The following is a 22131-nucleotide window of genomic DNA, read 5'->3' as shown; positions in this document are numbered from 1 at the left end:
TTTAGGCTAATATCTCTTCAAGTTAGGCCTTTACCAGTTCGTATAACAAGTAAGCCTCCTGGCTTCTTCACAGGCTTTGAAGGACCTTGCTCTTAGATCCAGATTCAGCTACATAAATAACAATTAGAACATGTAAAATGCTTTGTTTATACTACCTAATAGCCCTTTCTGAAATTTAATTTTAATGCCACAGCCTGTTGAATATAGAAGTATAATATGCAGTAAAGCCCAGGATTTTATAAACTTGTTTTATATAACATTTTAATTGATGGTAACACATGAAAAAAAAGTCAGTTGCTAGCTTTGGGATTGTTTCTAATATATGACTGTCATAAATACAGACATTCTCAACAGTCTCTGAGAAATCCTTCATATTCACATCTCTTAGGTATACATAGAGCTGTAGAAGTGTTAGCTGATAAGGGTATATATGTACTGAGCTGTACTAGATACTGTCACACAATTTTCCAAGTGATTTTACAACTTAACCCACCAGCTATGTGTGTCTGTTTCATTTCTTCAATGTTCTCGCAACACTTGGCATTGTCATTAAAAAAATTTTTTAGGGACTGGCAGATGGTGTAATGGTTACATTACTAGACTCTCACATAGTTGACCGCATTTCGAATCCCGGACCCTGGAACTTCAAACTCACATAGGGCATATGTGCCCAAAATCCCAAAAGGAGACTGGAGAAGAAGGGATTGTAGCATGGCCGTTCTCCCTGGGGGATATGATTTCTTGCTATCTCTCTGTCTCTGCCTCTCTGGTGAACCCACATGCCTGATAGCAAAAATCTCTGTAAAAAATTTTTTGTTTAGTTTTTCTGTTGGTTGTGTAATGTTATCTTATTGTTGTTTCATATTTTTCTTATAATTAGTGATGCTACTCTTTTATTATGCTTACTGGCCATTTTGATCTATTCTTATATGGCCAAGTCTGACTTTTAATTCATCAATCTCATAAATGTTATGTGAAATGGTAAGTAATGATATCTAAATAAATAACCTAAGGTTTCATAAACTTAAGGAAGACAGTGGATTGTTATGTATGTCAAAAGTAAGATTATAAAAAAGTGTCCTACTTCCTCCTTTCCTTGTGCTCGCTATTTAGGCATTGCGCTGATGATGTGGAATACCTTCTTAGTGAAGAGGTTTTCTGCTGCCACATACTTGATGGATAAGGTAAGCTTATTTTAAATTTTATGTACTGAATTCTTATTTATTTGCTTCCCTTAATTGACTAATATCAGATTGTTCACATTGGGTCTTGTTAGACTAATTTTTATTTGGTATTACATTTTACTCATGTTCAATTAAATGTAACTCCTAGTACTAGCATTTTAATAACTCTAAAAAGAGTGCTAAATTCTCAGGAAGAGAATAGTATACTGTAAAAGCCTCTTAACCAAGGAGATTAAGAATGGTGGTTGAAGGGCTGGCAAGTGGCGTGAGGCCCCTGACTCTCACACAGGCAACTGCATTTCAAGTCCTGGACCTAGTGGCGTGCTATCTACTGGTAAGCACATGTGTCCTATAGCAAATTAAATAATAATAATAATAAATAAATAGCCTTTTTTTTTAAAAAAAAAAATGTGTAGTGGTTGATTCAAACAAGAATTTGGATTTTTAGGGACCAGCAGTTAGCGTAATGGCTATGTTGCTGGACTCCCATGTAGTCGACCGTGTTTCGCGTCCTAGAACCGGTGGCTTGAAACTCACACCGAGCACATGTGTGTGTGTGCCCAAGATCCCGAGAGGAGTACGGAGGAGAAGGGATTGCGGCGTGGCCATCCCCCTGGGGCGTGATTTCTCGCTTTCTGTCTCTCTTTCTCTGTCTGGCGAGCGCACGCACCGTATAGCAAAAAAACCTCTCTTAAAGAAAAAAAAGAATTTGGATTTTTAAAATATTTTTCAATTTGCAAGGGTGTGTGCACTTGCTGCAGAAAGATACTGAGAGAAAGCGAGAAAACACATCCGCTTCGAGGGGGGTTGACCTTACTGCAGTCTCTTCATTCTCTCAGGGTCTTGGTTGTGCACACACACACACTTAACATGTCTTTCAAGTCACTGAGTCTAGGACTTGAACAATATAGCTGGCCATATGGGATACAGCTGTTTCAACCACCATGCCAACTGGCTGCCCCAGGATTTGCATTTTATTTTAACTTAAAACATATAAATATACAAAGGGACTTCAGAAAGTTTGTAGAGAAATGGAATTATTGTATGAGTTTACTTGGGTGCAAAAAAAAATTTGAAATTCATGCCTAGTTCTTTCATAATTTTCTGTGAACTTTTTGAAGGCCTCTTGTATACTTTATCACCAGTCTTTGGCTATAGGGCCAAGATAGTTTCTTTGACTGGACTTGGATGTAATGCGGGTTTGTTTTTGGTTTGGTTTGGTTTGGTTTGGTTTTCCCAGAAACCTCACCCGTAATATATTACCTATAATTTCTTGATCTTATTTCTCCAAAGCTGTGATGCAGTCTAAGTGCAACCTCTACATTTTATGACTCATCTTTTTTAAAATTCATATTTCATCAGTTATTTAATTATATAACTACAATGGCATGTACAACGAGCATGAGTAGATAAGGGAACAAACTTAACATGTGAGCATAAAACTTACGCTGAGTGCAGGAAAGTCTTTTTGAGGTGGGAATATAATTCCTATCTAATTTAGAGTGCTTTTCCTTCTTTCTGACCACTGTGTGTCTTTATCAACAAGCAACGTTTTAACTCTTCATTAGTGGCCTTCAGATTGACTCTGGGCTTTAAGGCAATACTGTTATTTGTCCCTGCACAAGTGAGGGCCAAATTTCTAGCGAATTTTTTCTTATTTAATAGTTAAAAATATATCACTTACTTTTGAAAGGGTTATTTGTGAGCCCAGTGTGGTATATTTTTTCTTATATTTTTTTAGTTCCACCACAAAATTAATTACATCTACTGTTAGTAGAACCAACAATTAAATAATGAAAGATTGCCCCATTTATTTATAGACATACTTACAGGGTTTATGTTTGATTAGTTTTTACTTTCTATACCATAGTAATACCTTTATATTTAAACTATTAAATATTATAACATTTTGTGTCCTTTTGTCTTAGGTTGGAAAATCACCAAAGGACAGGTTATGCCGAAGGGTAAGTGAATCTCTCTTAAGTAGGAGTATAGTTATTAATCCTACACTTCATAGAGTACCTTATTATCTCTAGGTGTGAACTTTGCCTTGTACCATATTTTTTTTTTTTGGAGAGATTTTCACTGTAGGGCGCGTGCGCTCGCCAGACAGACAGAGAGAGACATAGAGACAGAAAGCGAGAAATCACCCCCCAGGGGGATGGTCACGCCGCAATCCCTTCTCCTCCATTCTCCTCTCGGGATCTTGGGCACGCACGCACACGCGCCCGGCGTGAGTTTTAAGCCACCGGGTCCGGGACACGAACCGCGGTCAACTACGTGGGAGTCCAGCGACATAGCCATTACGCTAACTGCTGGTTCCCGCCTTGTACCATATTGATTGCGTATCAGGAGATGAGAAAAGTGAAAAGAGAATACTATATTAAGGAAACTACTCATGAACTAAAGACAATCTTATTTTACCTTTTCAGATTGTTATATAGCACGTTTAAACTAAGTTTTTTGTTTGTTGATATGTGTTTTTTTTTTTTGGAGAGGTTTTTGCTATAGGGCGCGTGTGCTCGCCTGACAGACAGAGAGAGACAGAGAGACAGAAAGCGAGAAATCACCCCCGAGGGGGGATGGGCCACACTGCAATCCCTTCTCCTCCGTTCTCCTCTCGGGATCTTGGGCACGCACACACATGCGTCCGGCGAGAGTTTTAAGCCTCCAGGTCCAGGAAGCAAACCGCAGTCAACTACATGGGATTCCAGCGACATAGCCATTATGCCAGCTGCTGGTCCCTTAACTAAGTTTTTATAAAATATGTTTGATTTTCGACTGTGGGCAGGAGGATAATATGCTACCATTGCTGCATGTTTTTGCTCTACTTCAGATTAGAAATTCCCAACATCAAATAGAGGCAGATTCTTATGAGCAGTGAATTTTATCTACCTGTATGTAATAGCCATTGTTCCAATACCTTAGTCTTAAATATTCCAATCCATGGACACTGGACTTGTATTTGAGACCAGTGATTAATAGTTCTTCAAGAACTTTTAAATGTCTTTATTTACATTTTTTTAATTTAGAGATATTTACTGTATGGTGTGTGCACTTGCTGGAGAGAGAGAGACAGAAAGATAGAAAGTAAGGACTCACCCCCCATGGGAGGATGGCCATGCTGCAATCCCTTCTCCTCCATTCTCCTTTCATGATTTTGGGCACACATGCACATGTGTCCAGTGTGAATTTTAAGCTACCAAGTCTGGGACTCAAACCATGTTCAAGAATGTGGGAGTCCAGCAACATAACTATTATGCCATCTGCTAGAACCTTTATTACAATATTGTAAGAAATGTTTGGACATATAAATTGAGTTGTTACAGGTCCTCAATACTGAAAAAAAAAAAAAATCACCATTGTTGAAGAATAGTTCTAGTGTTTGGTGTGTTGTTTGTTTCTGTTTAAGACAGGATCTTGCTGTTACAATCGTCTTGCCTCAGCCTCCCAGCTGGGAAAATAGGCATGTACTACCAAACCTGGCTTTTTTTCTTTTATTTTTTAAAGCTTCTTTCTTTCCTTCCTCCATGAGCAAGAAGAGACAGAAAAAGACAGACAGAAGATCTTACTTACCCAGTAGAGTACACATGCCACACTCCACCTCAGCTTTAGCCAGCTGCAGATTATGGACGTATACATGCCTGCCATATTCAGGGAGATCCCCAGATGCAAACCTGGAAGCATCACACATGGGTCAGTCTTGCAGAGAGAGTATTTTGTTACCACTGCACCACTATCTGGCCCCTGGCTCCTTTTTTAGATGGGGTCTCACGATGTTGCCCAGGCCAGCCTTGAATCATGATCTTACTAGCTTAACCTCCCTGAATTGCTGGGATTACAGAGACAGAAATTAGGCCAAGAGTTGATCCTGAGTCTTCTGTGTTTACAGTGGTTGTATGAATAGAGTTATATATGTGTGTGTATGCACGTGCACACTTTGAATTATCTTGTTTGAGGTTGTGAGGAATTTATTGGTTGTTGACATAAAAATGATTGTACATGAATGCAGTAGCCCTTAGACATGTTCTTTATGGGAGTCAGCAGAAACCATCCATTGCCTGCAGCATGAGTCTGATCTTTAGTTCTCAAACTTGAGGATTTTAGTTTGGTTCAGTGGGTTCATAGTCCTTAAAAGGCACACTGGAGGGGAAAAAAAGACACTCTGAAACCAGACTGGGCCATTTTCTTAGTATTTTTCTGGTTGACTCATGCATCTTCCCATGCATCATGATTACTTGACCATCAAATGCCTTAGCAAGCTGAACAGTGAGCATGGGAGTGCCATTGATGGTAACCAATGAAAGTACGTCTTTCCAATACAAAAAGAACGCTAATTTTTTAAAGTTGATAAAAGAAGTTTTGAAAGCCTGATTTTTGAATTGATCAACTCTAAAGAATCTCAAGGAAGGAATTTAAACATGCCAACGCTTTGACTTTCAAACTCTTACACATCTACTCAGTGTAAACAGTTGGTTAAACAGGGGTTGGCAGGTGGCATGATGGTTAAGGTGGCTGGACCTGCACATGGCTGACTGCTGTTTGAATCCCAAACCTGGCACCTTGCTTTCTCACTTTCCCTCTTTCTCTCTCTCTCTCTTTCATCAACTTTAAAAATAATAAAATAAAATAATGCAATGAATAAAATTTTTAAAAACTGTTTTTAAGTTGGCTAAACAAATGTGTTGTATTATTTTATCTTTCTGATAATAACTAGCAGTTTTGCTACAGGGGCTAATTATATTCCTTTTTAAAAACAGGACGTGGGAATGAGTGACACAGCAATGACATCTTTCCTTGGCTCCTGTTTGGATCTCCTGCAGACTTTAATGGAGGTAAAAGAGGTGTCTTTTCCATTTGAACTGCTCCTAAGAATTAAATATTCTAAAAATCATTGGACATGAGAAAGGACTCTTATAATGAGATTGTTTTTCATTTATCCATTTGTAAATTTTGATTTAAACCTAAAAAACAGCAATGTTTTATGAAGTTCTTAATAGACTTTTTAAAAATTTGGGTTGGGGTACAGAATGTGGATTTCTACTTTGCTCCTGACAAACTCATTAGGATATTTGTGAGCTGTCGTTTCTCTGATTCTGAGCGCGGCCCTCCATTCTCACAACCCTTAGGCAGATATCAGCAAGGATGAAATGCAGATGCCCGTCCTGGATACGGAGGATGCTTGGCTCTCTGTGGAAGGGCCCATCTCCATAGTGGAACTGGCCCTTGAACAGAAGCACATCCACTACCCACTGGTGGAGCACCATTCCGTCCTGTGCTCCATCTTGTATGCAATCATGAGGTTTTCTCTGAAGACCGTGAAGCCACTTTCACTTTTCGATAGTAAGGTATGTACTTCAAAAGATTCCAGAGCTACTTGAGAGTTGTGGGTTTAGCAGGCACATAAATGTTCTTACTTGTTACAAATTGTTCAGTACTTAGGTGACTTTTATGGAGTAATTGTGGGATTTAAGTTTGATTATTCCTCACCTGATTCGGATTAACCTTCTTACATACTGGTGTCCCTCAGTTTCTGTCCTCTCAACTGCCTGCCCTTGTCATTCTACATATTCTTCCTGGACAAACTCATTCTCTCCCTTCTGTATATCTCTGCCCTGTTACCAGAGTTTGAGACATAGATTTCTATTGAATATTTCTTTGAATGCTCTGTGGGACTTCAATACCTGCAAACCCTCATCCTCATCCTCTCCCTGACCTAAATTTGCTGTTCCTCCTGGATTATTTGACTTAGTTGATTAGTGATGCCATTATCTGTGCATGATTGCAAGTAAGAAACCTTGAGGCTATGAGGGTATCTGGCTCAGTTCTCTATTTTAAGCCTATTTACTTCATTGTAAATTAATTCTTGCTAAATTCTTTCTGATGACCCAAGGAATCTGTCCATCCTTCTCCATCACTATACCTTGAGTTCAGGCTTCGTTGTCTCTCCCTTGGCTATTATGATTGTCCCTTCTAATTACCCTGCTTCGGTTTCTCTTTCTCCCGTCTTATGCTATGAGAGCTATTTCCTTGGAACACAGGTCCCATCATACTAGTTTAAAACAGTGATGTCCAAAATGTAACAGGTGCCTCGGGAAGTCTGGTGATTCTCATGACTAGTGTTAACCTAGCTGGCAGACGATAGATGAGCTGTCATTGATAAGGTATGGAAGGTAAGTTAGAAAATATCTGGGATATTTTTCTTTTTTCCAGAAAAGAAACAGTAATTTGAGAAGGTGGAGGTCACTTGCCTACGTGAACAGTGTGGAAGCAGTGAGCCTGGGACTAGAGTCTGGGTCTTCCAGTTTTAACTAACTTAAGCTCTTTGTTCTGTATTACATTTCCTTCCAAGAAACTTGGGAAATCCCATTTTCCATCCCTGATACTCTGTTTTGACTTTTCACACATGTATCTTCTTATGCTTTTAAACAGTTCAAGTGTTTTCAAAGGATTTAGAGTATACTCTATGCATTAGTTATGTTACTGAATAACAAATTACCCCAAACTTAGAGGGTGAAAATGACAAAACATTTATTACCTCATGTTTTTTGTGGGTTAAGAATCTGGGTTCCCCTTATGTATGTCCCTCTGGTTTAAAGTCTCTCATGAGGCTCTATGCCCTACTCAGATAGGGTGATCCACTTTTAGGCATGATTGTTGGCAAGATTCGGATCTTTGCTACATGTGCCCCTCCAGAGGGCAGCTGTTTCCTCCAGAGTGAGAGTGAAAGCACCCAAGGCAGAAGCCACAGTCCTTTTGGAACCTAATCTTGGAATTGATAAACTGTGACCTCTGGCAGCAGTCACCAGCCCACCTTAAAGGGGGAAGAGGATCATACAAGGAGAATCACTGAGGACCATTTTAAAGACTTCCTACATTGTTAGAAAAATTAAATGAATACAATCTTGTTGAAGAAAATAAAGATCTACCATGGGCTACTCCTGACAGAATGATTTCATTTTTTTTAATTGTCCCTTTACTTCTCCCTTATTAATCCATACTCATCATCTTGATCTCTTTCTCTTTCAGGGAAAAAATGCATTTTTCAAAGACCTAACTTCAATTCAGTTATTACCTAGTGGGGAAATGGATCCAACTTTTATTTCTGTACGACAACAGGTAAATTACAGTGATTGGATTTAGTTTTTGTTTCTTGGAAAAAAACCAGTAAAGCAAAAATCTGTTGAAAAGTTGGCATTTAAAAGGACAACTACTTTCAAGATAATTTTGAGAGCTAGTTTATCTTTAATGATGTGGTTTTTTTGATAATTAAGCAATTTTAATGGAAAAGCCACTCTAATTGACAGAAAACGATCAGTTACTTTGATTCAGGTATTTTTAATGAAATGTTCTAATGAGATATTGCTGTATCTTGTTCTCCATTCTCCATCTTCAAGTTCTTACTGAAAGTTGTTAGTGCAGCCGTCCAGACCCAACATTCCATGGCAAAGGACAAAGAGCCTTCAGACCAAGCAATGACTACACCTGCTGGGAAAGACCAAGACTGGCCAGTGCTAGCTGTGGATTTAGCCCATCACCTTCAAGTTAGCGAAGATGTCGTGAGGAGGCATTATGTGGGGGAACTCTACAACTATGGAGTTGACCACTTAGGAGAAGAGGTAATACGAACCTGCAGGTTGTAATCTGGCTCAGGTCATAAAAGTGATGGTTTGAGTACACAGTCAGTAAACTCTCTAATCAAGTTTGTGTTCCTTTTGTTAGAACTTTTAGGCACGAAAATAGAATACTTTTTTAAAAGTGTAATCAAATAAATTCCTGTAGGGTACCAAGCTTGTCCTGTGCACAGGGGTACAACAATAAGCAAAATAGACAAGCAGGAGCAGAAAAGTATGTTAAATTTTGTATCTGGTGTATTACTTTTCTTCATAAATCCTACAAAGAAAATAAACAGGAGCTACTACAATAGTCAGAGAAGACATTTGAGCTGAGTCCCCCAGGGTAAAAAGCAACCAGCTACTCAGAAAACTGCAGGAACAGTGGTAGAGAGAAATTACAAGTACAGAGCCCCCAAGTGGGGACTAGTGTGACTGGGTCCAGGACCAGAAGGGCCAGTGTAGCTGTACAAATATAGTAAGCAAAGCTCAAAGAAGGATGAGAGGAGGTAGGGAGCTTGGTGGGGCCAGGTCACAGACGGTCTTGGAGTCCAGGGTTAGCGTCAGTGTATTTACAGAAGCCATTAGAGTTTGAAACAGTCATACCACGATTTATTAGAATTCTCTTTCTTTGTCAAAAGCTTGAAAACAACTTGATACTATGACATTGTATAGTCATAGTGAACTGAAAAATTAGGTGATGAAAAAATAAGGTGGTGAGTTTAGGTTTAAATGCTGTATTGATCTAAATTATATTGGGTTGTCGGAACGTCCAGGTTTAAACGTCGCATTTAGATTATATTGGGTGTGTGCATTTTTGCATAGAAAAATACATCATGATTTTCCCACCATCCCAATACTCTGGTTATTTACACAACTACAGCTCAAAAATGACTTAGAATCACCAGTGACAAGCCCTTTCCTAGGATAAATGTTAGCTCTTACTATATTATTTCTCCCTGTTCATGTCTTCAGGCTATCCTACAGGTTCATGACAAAGAGGTCCTTGCCTCGCAGCTGCTGGTGTTGATAGGGCAAAGGCTGGCTCACGCACTCTTCCACACCCAGACAAAAGAAGGAATGGAGCTGCTTGCCAGGCTTCCGCCCACACTCTGCACATGGCTGAAAGCAATGGTATGTATGAAGAAATAAAATCAGGTAGAAGGCAGCTGGATGTTTGCTTAAATGTGTATTTTGTATGGGACCAGCAGTTAGCATAATGGCTATGTCGATGGACTCCCATGTGGTTGACCGCAGTTCGAGTCCTGGACCTGGAGGTTAAACTCACGCCAGGCATGTGTGCGTGTGTGCCCAAGATCCCAAGAGCAGAATGGAGGAAAAGGGATTGGGATGTGGCCATCCCCCCAGAGGGTGATTCTCATTTTCTGTCTCTCTGTTTCTCTCTTTCTGGCGAGTGCACGCGCCCTATAGCAAAAAAACTCTCAAAAAAAAAAAAAATGTGGATTCAGTAAGTTATAAAGAAATTTAAATCCTAAGTTTAGTTCCCCTAGTTCCCAATAAAGCATTTTTATTGGGAAATAACTGTTGTGATAACAGCTAAATCAGTGACAATTATTGTTAGTTGCATGTAACTAATGGAATATTCCTGTGTCTCACTTGCAGGACCCCCAGGATCTTCAAAACGCTGAAGTGCCAATTGCAACAACCGGCAAACTAGTAAATAAAGTAATTGAGCTTTTACCAGAAAAACATGGGCAGTATAGTCTAGCCTTACACCTCATTGAAGGTGTAGAAGCCATATCTATTCCTACTTTATGACACTTGTTTACTGAAGTCTAAAAACTGTGTGACTGTAACAAGAATTAGTGCATGGTTATTTTACACAGTAAGATCTGGAATTTTATCGGGGGGGGATATATCTTTTTTCTTTTGTAAAATAAGTAAAAAATATATATTACTTTTAAAAAGTGCCATCCTGGCTAAATTCCATTACTTTGGTTAAATAAGATAAAATATAAACAACTATCAATTATAATTACTAACACGGATGTTTTACTGTTTATTTCTTATTCAAACACTTAAGTAGCTTTATTGTTAAACTTTGCTACTTAAAATTGGTTATAATTTACAGACTATGTTCTTATTATAAGATTCTATATTTCATACCCAAAATGTTATTGTTGTAATTAAATTTAAATGTGTTCGTGTACAGTCCCCACCAGTAGAGAAACATCCAACTACCCCTTAATAAATGTTGAGAAAAGTTCTTTGTTCTCATGCTAATCCCACCCTGGGCTGCCACCTGGGAGTTCTGGACGCTCACAGGTTCCTTCCCCAGAGGTTCTGCTGTTGCCATCAGAAGGAAGAATGGGTTCAAGTTCCTCATACTCGTCAGAAAGAATATTAATAGAACCCTCAGCCTGTTCTATGCCAAAATGGAGAATCTGAGGTACAAACAATACAGCAAAATTAATTCTAAAGTAAGACAGGATTTGCTATTTTGTCAAGTTGCAAAGTTTTATCCTCATTCAGGTAATTGTAAAAAATGTATTATCTTGTAAAACTTATGTAAAAAAGGGGGGGGGCAAAGATATTAAAAATGTTAAGTCCTACTTTATTTTCCTTATAAGTGTTTAGAATTGTCTGCTTTGGGGATCTGGTAATGTTATCTGTCCTTGAGGACAGTAAGAAAAGAATGCTTAGTGATACTACAGTTTTAGAAACCTACCTCACAGCTGGGTCGGAAAGATTATATACAACTGATTTTGTACCTTATAGTGCCTAGAGCAGTCCAAGTGCTAAACAAATATTTACTGATTAAATCCAAGTTAGCCAAAACTCTGTATAAAGTGCTTTGAGCTCTGCAACGGCAAGTATTTATTATGGTGTATCTTTGGAATGTAGCCATACAGTGCAGTTATTGCTATGTCATGGATCACAATGGTTAATTGTAGTAACTCATTATGACACAGAAATTTGTTTCTTCACTTCTTTGTAGGAAGCAAACTGTCAATTGTGCAGAATTGAGTATGCTTTCAGAAATACAAAGAATGGCTGATGTTTGAGAATATTTCCAACGTGAAGTCTTAACTAAAAAGATCAAATCCAAACAAAAACTTAACTGGCTAAAACATAATAGTTAGTATTTAAGTTACTATCAAATTTTAAATCTTGAAAAATAAATTGGGAAGCTGTCTTGAGTAGCTGGGGTGGGGGCCTGTGACTCACCGAGGCACACACTGTAGTCAGCAGCCTGGGAAAGGGCCTTAAGCTAGTCCATCCTCCCAACCTCTGCTTGGTGTCCACCGTCATGGCCAGACACATGCTAGAATTCTTGCTTTAGAAACATGTCTAGCTTTATCTAGCTACTTGTTATATGTGTTCTAAGAGATTAGTTCTTCCTGTGATTTTCCTAAATACTCTGAAAGTAGTAAGAATTTAGAAAGCTGTCAAAGAAATTTGGAATTATAAGCTTTGTAAAGAGTAAATCCTCAATTCCACTATCACTTTTCTTGGCGGGGGGGTACATACTAAGCATTTTAGATAATAAAACTGGTTAAACCTACTCTGATAGGCATAACGAAATCTGAGGATTACTGAAATTAGTACACTGAAACATGGCTCAGAGAACCATAGCAAATCATTGAGGCTTTACATTTGTTATCCTAAAATTAGGCATTCATAGAATTTTAAAATCAAATTCTGAGTTGTATAGATAAGAGAAGCAGTTGAATATTTTAACAGCTACTTCATCAAGGGCTTTTATTAAATCTGATTCTGTAACAAGAGCCACAGAAAAGGATTTGTTTTATGCAGACAGGATGTTTTCTGAAACAAAGGGGTATGATGTACTCTGCAGTTGTTAATGGGACCCCAGTCACCAGTACTGCTGTCCTAAGTATATTCCCACTCCCCACACACCCTTCTTTATTAAAGGTACACAAGCATTTTTAAAACCTTGTTAAATCTATTGTATAATGATGGAGAAAAATAAAAGTGTTAAAATAATCATCTTCTACATTACAGGTTGTGTTTAGATGTAGTGCTAGAGGGGCCAGGATAAACGTAGATAAAGCAGTGTCTAGCTTTATCTACAACACCCTCCTAAGACACTTCACTTTCAGTAGAGAGAGAGAGAATTTCACCTTTATCATAAAAAGTTATCTAAGATGAAAATAAACCCTGTTACATTTAAGTTGCTTTTTAAACATAAGATTAACTGCAATTTAATATCACAGAAGACCAATTTAATAATGCTAATCTTACATTGACTATCGCTTCACTTGGAAGTTTTTGTGGCCCATTTCATTTATAAGAAACATATTTTTACAGTACTCTACGGCAACAGTGAAAACCCTCTTTCATCCTGAGAGGAATGAATTTGCTGTGCTTCTAAAAGTAGATTTCTGCTGAACAGAATTAGCCATCCTTAGAAAGGTTTTAATCTAATACTGAATTGTTTATAAAATGTTCTATTATTTATTGTAATGTATTGTAAGTAGAGAAATTCTGTATATACTGCTATTTTCTGTGTCTATTCATTGTTGTGAACTTATGTATATTAGTGAAATAAATTTTCAGCTTTCATGTTGTTTCCTTAACATTCACAAAGTATTAAGAGATTTCTTCCCCTCTGGAATGAACACATTTTGTCATTTTTTTTTTTCTCTAACTCAAAATAACTAGCTTAGTACTAGACAGAATAAAATGACTTTCTTTACTCCATAAAGAAAACACACCTTAGGACCAGGAGTTGGCGTAATGGCTATGTCGCTGGACTCCCACATAGTCGACCACAGTTTGAATCCCGGACCCAGTGGCTTAAACTCACGCCAGGTGTATGTGCATGCGTGCCCAAGATCTCAAGAGGAGAATGGAGAAGGGACTGTGGCGTGGCTATCTCCCCTGGGGGGGTGACTTAAGGCTTTCTGTTTCTCTCTGTCTTTCTGGTGAGCACACAATCCCTATAGCAAAAACCTCTCCAAAAAAGAAAACACACCTCTGCCATTTTCTTTCAAAACCACACACTTTTTTCACTTGATATTCGCAACATCGGTTTTCCAGAATGCCTTTATTTTCAGACATCATGGTACTTAAATATTGAGTCAAAACAATTTATAAAATATATTTTCTGCTCAGCCGTATTTGAAGGCAAGCACATTCAGTGTATGTTCTGAATAAGTCCATTATGGACATACATATATATAATATCTGCATGTATATATACATTATTCTTTCTTCAGTTACAGGAAATACCTCTTTTATGATTGTGATTTTGACCTTCATCCTACAATACTTATTCTTCCACCGTTAACCTAAATTTTGGATTTCTTTCCAGTGTTGAACACAGTCCATTAGACTCCTAGTCGGTAGTGTCAAGAGGGTTCTTGCTCAGAAAGCTATTGGCACCAGAGCACTATTTTCCACCCACGACCTCTGCACATCGGGGACAGAGTGTATCTGAAGATTCAGCTGTATACTTCCAACAACGAGGGCATTTTTCCTTGGTAGTTGGCATGACAATGACTTTATATGAAGACTCTTCACGAATATCCCCACCTGCAAAAGAAAAGTAAATGAAGAATATTTCTGACAGGCCATTCAGTTTTGGTATTACCATTTCTTACTTGGCTTAGCATGTGTCCCCTTTTCAAAGCTTTGTCTTTTGTGCACAGGTAAAGATTGCCAGATACTGCCCTGTTTGCTTCATTACAAAAAGAGCCAAGAGAATGGGATTGCCTCGCTTGACACCTGAGAGAGCTGAGGAATCGAGGCCCTGTTAGGTTGAGTAGTATATTTATTGGGTCATCAGAAAAGTCATGAGGCATTTTTTCTATGCAAAAATGACCCTACAACCCCATACTCAGGCAGAGCAGGCTCTGTAACTTACTCCAGGCAGTTCTGACAGATAATTCTGCCTTTTCAGCTTCATACTTGAGTAGGGATTTTAAGAAGCAAAATTACAGCGATAACTGCAGTGTCCCTATTCAGATCTTCTAGGTTTAGACAAAAGGAAACAAAACTTTCACCACTATTAATATTCTTAAAACCTTAGAATGATAAAAATATACTATTTTCTAGTCATTGTGCAAAAAATGTGCATTCACATTTTAAAAATTATTTTAACTTTATTTATTTATTTATTTTTAAAGTTTGACCAGAGAGGGACAGAGTGAGCGAGTGAGAGAGAGAGGGAAAGTGAGAAAGCAAATCACCAGGTCTGGGACTTGAACTGTGGTCAGTCATGTGGGAGTCCAGCGCACTTAACCACCACGCTATCTGCCAGCCCCACATTCACATTTTGAAAAGCAAATTAAGCCAGAATATTTAACACATGATCAGTGCTATCAAGTCTCAAATTTAAAGAGACTATAAATTAACTTTTCAGCTCTTGCTCTTACCTGAAAGCTATTATGAAATCACCTATCCCAAAATATCTGCTTATTATTCTGTTAACACTATTCTATCTCTACTTCCACCAATGTGGCTGAATCAGGTTGACAAAAAAGATCTCCTATAAAACAGAAATATCTACAAAATGCTTGCAAATGCTCACTATTTGAATGAGTTCCATAAAAGTTCTTCCTGAATCCCTCCTTAAGAATGGCTAGAGATGGGACCAGCAGTTGATGTAGTGGCTATATTGCTGGACTCCATGTAGTTGACCATGGATCGAATCCCAGACCTGGGGTTTAAACATGCCAGGCATGTGTGCGTGCATGCCCAAGATCCCGAGAGGAGAGTGGAGGAGAAGGGATTGCGGTCTGTCTCTCTGTCTTTCTGCTGAGCGCACATGCCCTATATAGCAAAAGCCTCTCCAAAAAAAAAAAAAAAAAAATTGCCTACAGGGCCAGCAGGTGGCATGGGAGTTACAGTACTAGACCTCCACATGATCAAACACAGTTCAAGTCCTGGACCTGGCAGCTTGCTTTCTCATTTTCTCTCTCTGTCTCACTCTACTTGAATTGACTAATAATGATAAAAATTAATGAAATAAATAATTCTTAAAAAAAATAAAGGATGGCTAGAGCTACTTCTGTAGCTTAGTGATTAAGAGAGCCAGATCCCACATGGCAGACCACATGCTGAATCTTGGCCCTGGCAGTTTGAAGAAAAACAGTGGGCATGTGTGCATGCGTGCCCCAAATATGGACAGGATGGAGAAATGGAGAAGGGATTAAGGTATAACCACAACCCATTGGGGGGGGTGATTTCTTCCCCACCCAATCTATCTGGTTAGCACACCCATGCTCTGGTAATTAAAAAGGAAAAAAATAAAAGGTTAAATAGTTTAATTGAAAGTATGTACAATAGTAGACTAATCTCACATACAATGACAATTCTCTGTTCAAATGACAGAAAGTAGACCTCCCTCCTTTAACCCAACCCTTTAAGAACTGGCTTAGAAACATGGCAATTGTTTATACTGTTTCCATGGAAAGATGTATTCCAAGTACATATCTACCTTTAGAATAAATCTGGTCCCCAGGACCAGCAGACGGTGTAATGGTTACATTGCTAGACAACCACATAGCTGACCGTGGTTGAAGTCTCAGACCTGGAGGCTTGAAACTTATACTGGGTGTATGTGCATGTGTGCCCAAAATCCCAAGAGGAGAATGAAGAAGAAGGGATTGTAGCTTGTGGCATAGCCATCTCCCCTGTGGGATGATTTCTCACTTTCTGTCTCTTTGGTTAGCATATGTGCCCTATCGCCCTATAGTAAAATCTCTCAAAAAAAAAAAAAAAGGAATAAATCTGGTCCCCTTAGAAAGTCAGCAATAATTTATATTCGATTCTGCAGGTACCACTTATTAATCTCACCTCCTTCTTACCTTCTAAATTGATGAGGAATGTCCCTTTAAGCTCAATTACATCTGCAGGTTTCTCTAGTGGTTCCTGAGCCAGTAAAGTTGACTGGGAAGCCATCATTAATTCATTCAACTGAGAGGTGCTGGATGTCTCTTCAGCTTGTAGCATCTGGAAGAAATGTGAAAGTCACTACTTACATTTTTTATCTTTTAAAAATAACAAGAGGACATGTTTCCTTGTGGGGAACTGGGGGGAAGGAAACACCCCTGGGGCAATGGTCACACCACAATCCCCTCTCCATTTCTCCCTTCTTCTGGGATTTTGGGCATGCATGCATACGTACCCACCATGTTTCTCAGGTCAGGACACAAACCACACAATCAGCCATGTGGGATCTAGCCCAAGACCACCATGGGCTGGCCCAACTACTTAACTACTTACACTTTTACCATAAGCTAAGGTTATAAAAATAGATACTACAAGGATCAGCAGGTGGTATGACAGGTAAGGCTCTGGATTCTCACGTGGCCAACCCCAGTGGAAGTCCCAGACCGGGCAGCTTGACTATCACACCAGGCATGTGTGAATGCTTGCCCAGAATCTCGAGAGGAAAGTGGAAGAGAAGGGACTGTGGCGGCCATTCCCTAATCATGGGGGGGATTTCTCACTTTCTTATCTCTCCAGAAAGCACATGCACCTTGTGGCAAAAATCATTAAAAAAAAACCCAGACACTTATAAATTCTTTTGTTTAGTGAGAAACCTTTGGTATAGTACATAGAGAGCTAGTAATATTAATCTATTCTTACTAGTATGAAAGGTTTTAACTAAACATTACACAATAGTATTTATTGAGAATACACTGTATATCAGGTATTTGACTTCACTCGATGCTAACTATCTCTTATTTCTACTTGTCACACACACACACAAACCTATATGGTGTTTATTATCCACTTTACAAATGAGAAAACAGGTAAAGAGTTTAAGTCGTTAACTTGCCTGTTTCTCAACCAATAAATGGTGGTGCTGCAATTCCAGCCCAGCTCTGCCGGCCTGCAATGCTTTACTGTTTCCCTGTACCGTGGTTCCTACAGTGGGAGAGGGGTTAAGATATCCTAACAAGGGCTTACGTTTAGCCTTGTAGACCAAAGTGGCAATCTGAACAATACGTGGACCCTTCCAAAGTTCACTACATTTATATGTCTGATAAGCAGTTTTATGTATTTCATTGTCATTTTGATCTTCAAAATGAGTTTGTGAGCTAATACCAACATTCCTTTTAATGAAAAGCCCACGTGAAATCAGGAGACTGAGATGAATTTAGCTTTAACAAGTTTGTGTTGTTAGTAATTGACAGAACCAGGACTCCACCTGACAACTACTTACATGATTCGTGATTCCTAATGAAGACACATTCATGTTTTTGAAAATCTCAAGTATTTTCTTTTAATATAAATGACCCAAAACAAGATGTATTCTTTCCAACTTAACTTAGAACAACTGAAGCTCAAAGGAAAACACAGTGTGTGGAAAACAGCCCAGGACTAAGCAGTGTGGCCTCAGCCAGGTCACGGTCACCAGGGACCTCAGTTTCCTTCTGTGTAAAATGAGTCAGTTTCCTGACTTCTAAAAAGTGAACATCATATCTATTGGGTCATTGGGAAATCAAGATGCATTTTTGAAAAGAAAAATAGGAAAATACATCATGACTTTCCTGACGACCCAGCATCTTATTCTTGTTATCAGCAATCTCATACCTATTAGGTACTTCCAGCCTCCACTCTTAATCACCTGCCAATCTGGTCAATTAACTCCTCACAATCCCAAGAAGAAAATCTAGATGGTCCTTTTAGAAATAAATGGAATGATATTTTGAGAAGCATGTCTCCAGGTCTTAGGAAATAAAGAAGGGAATCTTTTTTGGATTTGTGCTGAATCTGATCCAAGTGGACAAAATTCTCCGAAAACCAGACCCTTAATACAAAACTTCCAACTTTTGTGTATTCTAGTACTACTGCCACAGATTTATCACCTACCTTCTAAACGGGCCTGAGGGCTCTCATTTCAAACAGAACCTGGTCCTCCCTGTCCCTGTAAGTACAATGTGCATGTCATAGCTACAGAGTATGTGCTTCTAAGAGAAGGGAAAGGGCACAGTGAAATAGCAAATGAGAATCGGTGGTAGGATTAAGAGAGAAAAATCCTAATTTCGTAAAAAAAAATTAGGCATTTAAACATTTTTCCAGGTGAATCTGTACAATATTAGCCCATTTCAAGAGGTACACACTGCTGCATACCTCTATTATCTCAAAAAGCAGTCCAGGCTCGATCACAATGATAACCTCATACTCAGCTGCGTTTTTGCCCGGGATGCTTCCAAGAAAGGAATCTCGCATTGCACACGCACTCTCCACTGCTTCCTCCAGCCCGGGCTTCTTCCAGATAGAACTTGTGCTGATCCACCCGGTACGGAAAACACTCTTGGGTTCTTAAAAATAAAAAAGGAAATTGATTGACATACAGACTACACCATGTACGAAGGAGTCAACAAAAGTTCATAGAAAATGTTTATCGATGCATGGATTCCAGTTTTCGCACTAAACAAAACTCTCACTTTAGTTTCATTTTTTACACAAACTTTTGAAGTCTCCTTGTATAAAGCTCTGTTAAATATTTACCATCAACAGAAAATAAGAATTGTTATTTATTGTAATTACATGATGAATTATTATGGACCATCCTAAATATCTACAAAATATATCAGCACTGGGAAATACTTACATTTAAACAAAAGATAAAAGGCACAGTAGGATCTCAAAGGGAAAAAAAATGCCTCTTAGAAAAAAATAAAATAAAAATATCCTACTATTGGGCCAGCTGGTGGTGTGGTGGTAAAGGCTGCTAAATCCCACATGGTTGACTATGTGGTTTGAGTGCCAGATCTGATGGCTTGAAAAATATGAGGGGCATGTGTACATGTATGCCCAAAATCCCAAAAGGAGAAATAGAACAGAGATTATGGTGTGACACTGTCCCTCATGGGGAGGATGCTTTTTCACTTTTTCTTTCCATATTCCTCTCCTTCTCTGCCAAGTACAAGTTTCTTCTATCAAATTAAAAGGAACAAGAAATAAGGAAATGTCCTAACATTAAGATTCATTGTTCAGGGACCAGCAGTTAGTGTAATGGCTATGTCACTAAACTCCCATGTAATTGACCGTGGTTTGAGTCCCAGGCCCTGTAGCTTAAACTCACACCGGGCGTGTGTGCATGCGTGCCCAAGATCCTGAGAGGAGAATGGAGGAGAAGGGATTGCGGCGTGGCCATCCCCCATGGGGGGTGATTTCTCACTTTTTATCTCTCTGTCTCTCTCTGTCTTTCTGGTGAGTGCACGTGCCCTAGAGCAAAAACCTCTTAAAAAAAAAAAAAGATTCATTGTTCAGGGCCAGCAGAAGGCATAGTGGTTAAGGTGCTGGACTCCCACATGGTCAACCGGGGTTTGAGTTCCAGATCTGGCAATTTGCTTTCTCACTTTCCTTCTGTCTCTCCATCTCTCTGGTGAGCACACTGCCCTATAGCAAATTTAAAAATAATAATAATAAATAAAATTAAATAGTTCTTTTAAAATAAAAGAGTAATTGTCCTTGGGTAGTAAGAGTATGAGTGACTCTTCCTTCTCTTTCTAAACTTGTGTAGTTTCTAAATGTCCATAAGCTTTAGTATCATCAGAAAGAAAAACCTATCATATGAATTTTAACAAAACCTAGAATATATTTTGGAACCTTCTTAAAAGGTGCTTTCTCAAAATTGTCAAGCTACAATGACGTTTCAGAAAGCACCTCAGATGATGCTAAGAACTTTCTGATATTCACCCCACTCCTCTTTAAGTAGGTGCAGAAAATTACTCAATGACTAAGCCATATCATGTCACAAAGCATTTATTGCAGCCACGAAATATTCTTTATATGAAGTAGATAAAATCAGAAGTTAGGTGCCCCTCACTGGGAATCTTTCTCAGAGAACAAAGGAAGAATTCCTTACCTTTAAGATAAGGTATGTGTTGGAATACCTCTTCAGCCAGGTGAGGGAGAATGGGAGCGAAAGAACGAACTAATACATCCAAAATTTCAGCTAACGCAGTCTGACATGAGCGCCGTTTGGGATCGTTTTCTTTTTCACAATAAAGCCTGAAGAACAACGACGTACTCAGCAGTTGACAACACTATAAACTGTGATCACCAAGATAAGGTCTGCTTCCTATTCAGTTTATTCTTACAGTGGCTGATCCTATGGCTCCAAACACCTTGTGATTAAATTTAAACATTTTTTTCTTTCAAGTTTTTGATAACTTTTTTTTTTTTTAACTTTACAATTCCAGGTATAATCACAACCTTGAAAAATACTACTCTTTTCTCGGTTGTTTTTCAGATAGATGTCAGCTTTGAGTCTGGATTATTATGTTAAAGGGACAACTAATAAGTTAGTTGATGATACTTAAAATTTTACTCTCCACCCTCTACAATGTTATTTGTGTTTTAAGGAGAGGAAGGGGAGTTATAATCCCTTTGTGGAAGGTTCATGAGGTGAAGAAAGGTTGAGGCTGATATCTTTACTGGACTAGTCCACTATAAAGACTATACAGTTGGGCCAGCAGGTGGCATGGTGGTTAAGGTGGCTGGATCCCACAAGGTCGATCATGGTTCAAATCTTGGACACGGTGGTTTGCTTTCTCACTTTCTCTCTCTCTCTCTTTGTGTGTGTGTGTGTGTGTGTGTGTGTGTGTGTGTGTGTGCGCGTGTGTGCGTGTCTCTCTGGTAAAATTAGCATAAATAAAATTAAATAAATAATTATTTTTAAAAAAATCCCGAGAAGAGAACAGAGAAGGGATTACAAAAAGATAAAAAGTAAAAAGAAAAAAAAGGCAGTCACCTGCACATTACAGCTATAACTCAAGAGAGCATCAAGACCTCTTCTAAGAGGACGCTCTAATATTATACCATGCCATTGCAATTGCCCGTATACTTCCCTTTCTCCCACTGAAGATTTCCAAGAGCCTGTGCATAAGCACTAAGTCCAAGTACCTCTTATTAGCAGCTATTACTTACTGAACACTTACTTCACCAAACGCAGCACGAAGCACATAATTTACATTATCTCTTTTCATTTTCATAACCACATGATGAGGTATTCTCATCCAGATTTTACAGACGAAGAAACTGAGATTATAAGTTGTCCCAAATCATATAACTAGTAAATGGCAGAGCAAAAATATATAATCAGACTGACTCCAGAACCAAAGCTTAACGATTATACAATGCTGCCCGACTGACTCATCACTGTGTCCCAACTTTTGCCAAGAACATAAGAGACACAATCAATATCTGTTAGATGTTTTAAAATTTTGTCATACATACCTATCTTTGATTATGCTGAAATAAAAGTTAGAGAGTTCTCTGGTATAAAACGCTCGTAGTAGCCGAACAACTTTGCCAAAATCATACTGTCTGTATGCATCGGTAATCTAGGGAACAAAACCGAAATAAATTGGAAAGCTGGGATA

General features: G+C 38.6%; 2 protein-coding genes across 2 annotated transcripts in view; one reads left to right on the top strand and one right to left on the bottom strand.

Moving 5' to 3' along the window:
* RAB3GAP2 (RAB3 GTPase activating non-catalytic protein subunit 2) overlaps positions 1 to 12079 on the top strand; it is a 102193-nt gene extending 90114 nt beyond the window's left edge. The window contains 8 exon segments of the mRNA XM_006140235.3: positions 1114 to 1184; positions 3113 to 3148; positions 5945 to 6019; positions 6314 to 6532; positions 8214 to 8303; positions 8582 to 8803; positions 9773 to 9931; positions 10421 to 12079. Of these exon segments, the coding sequence (XP_006140297.1) occupies positions 1114 to 1184; positions 3113 to 3148; positions 5945 to 6019; positions 6314 to 6532; positions 8214 to 8303; positions 8582 to 8803; positions 9773 to 9931; positions 10421 to 10576 (1028 nt within the window). The 3' untranslated portion in view covers positions 10577 to 12079.
* Positions 12080 to 13810: 1731 nt separating this feature from the next.
* IARS2 (isoleucyl-tRNA synthetase 2, mitochondrial) overlaps positions 13811 to 22131 on the bottom strand; it is a 60222-nt gene continuing 51901 nt past the window's right edge. The window contains exons 19-23 of the mRNA XM_006140234.3: positions 21986 to 22092; positions 20613 to 20758; positions 18869 to 19059; positions 16594 to 16738; positions 13811 to 14317 (exon numbers count right to left, since the gene is read on the bottom strand). Of these exons, the coding sequence (XP_006140296.1) occupies positions 14175 to 14317; positions 16594 to 16738; positions 18869 to 19059; positions 20613 to 20758; positions 21986 to 22092 (732 nt within the window). The 3' untranslated portion in view covers positions 13811 to 14174. The remainder of the gene's footprint in view (positions 14318 to 16593; positions 16739 to 18868; positions 19060 to 20612; positions 20759 to 21985; positions 22093 to 22131) is intronic.

The sequence above is a fragment of the Tupaia chinensis genome, unplaced genomic scaffold (assembly GCF_000334495.1).
Source record: "Tupaia chinensis unplaced genomic scaffold, TupChi_1.0 Scaffold000026_1, whole genome shotgun sequence".
Classification (NCBI taxonomy): domain Eukaryota; kingdom Metazoa; phylum Chordata; class Mammalia; order Scandentia; family Tupaiidae; genus Tupaia; species Tupaia belangeri.
The sequence above is the reverse complement of the archived record's forward strand: the minus strand, read 5'-3'. Positions and strand labels throughout refer to the sequence as shown.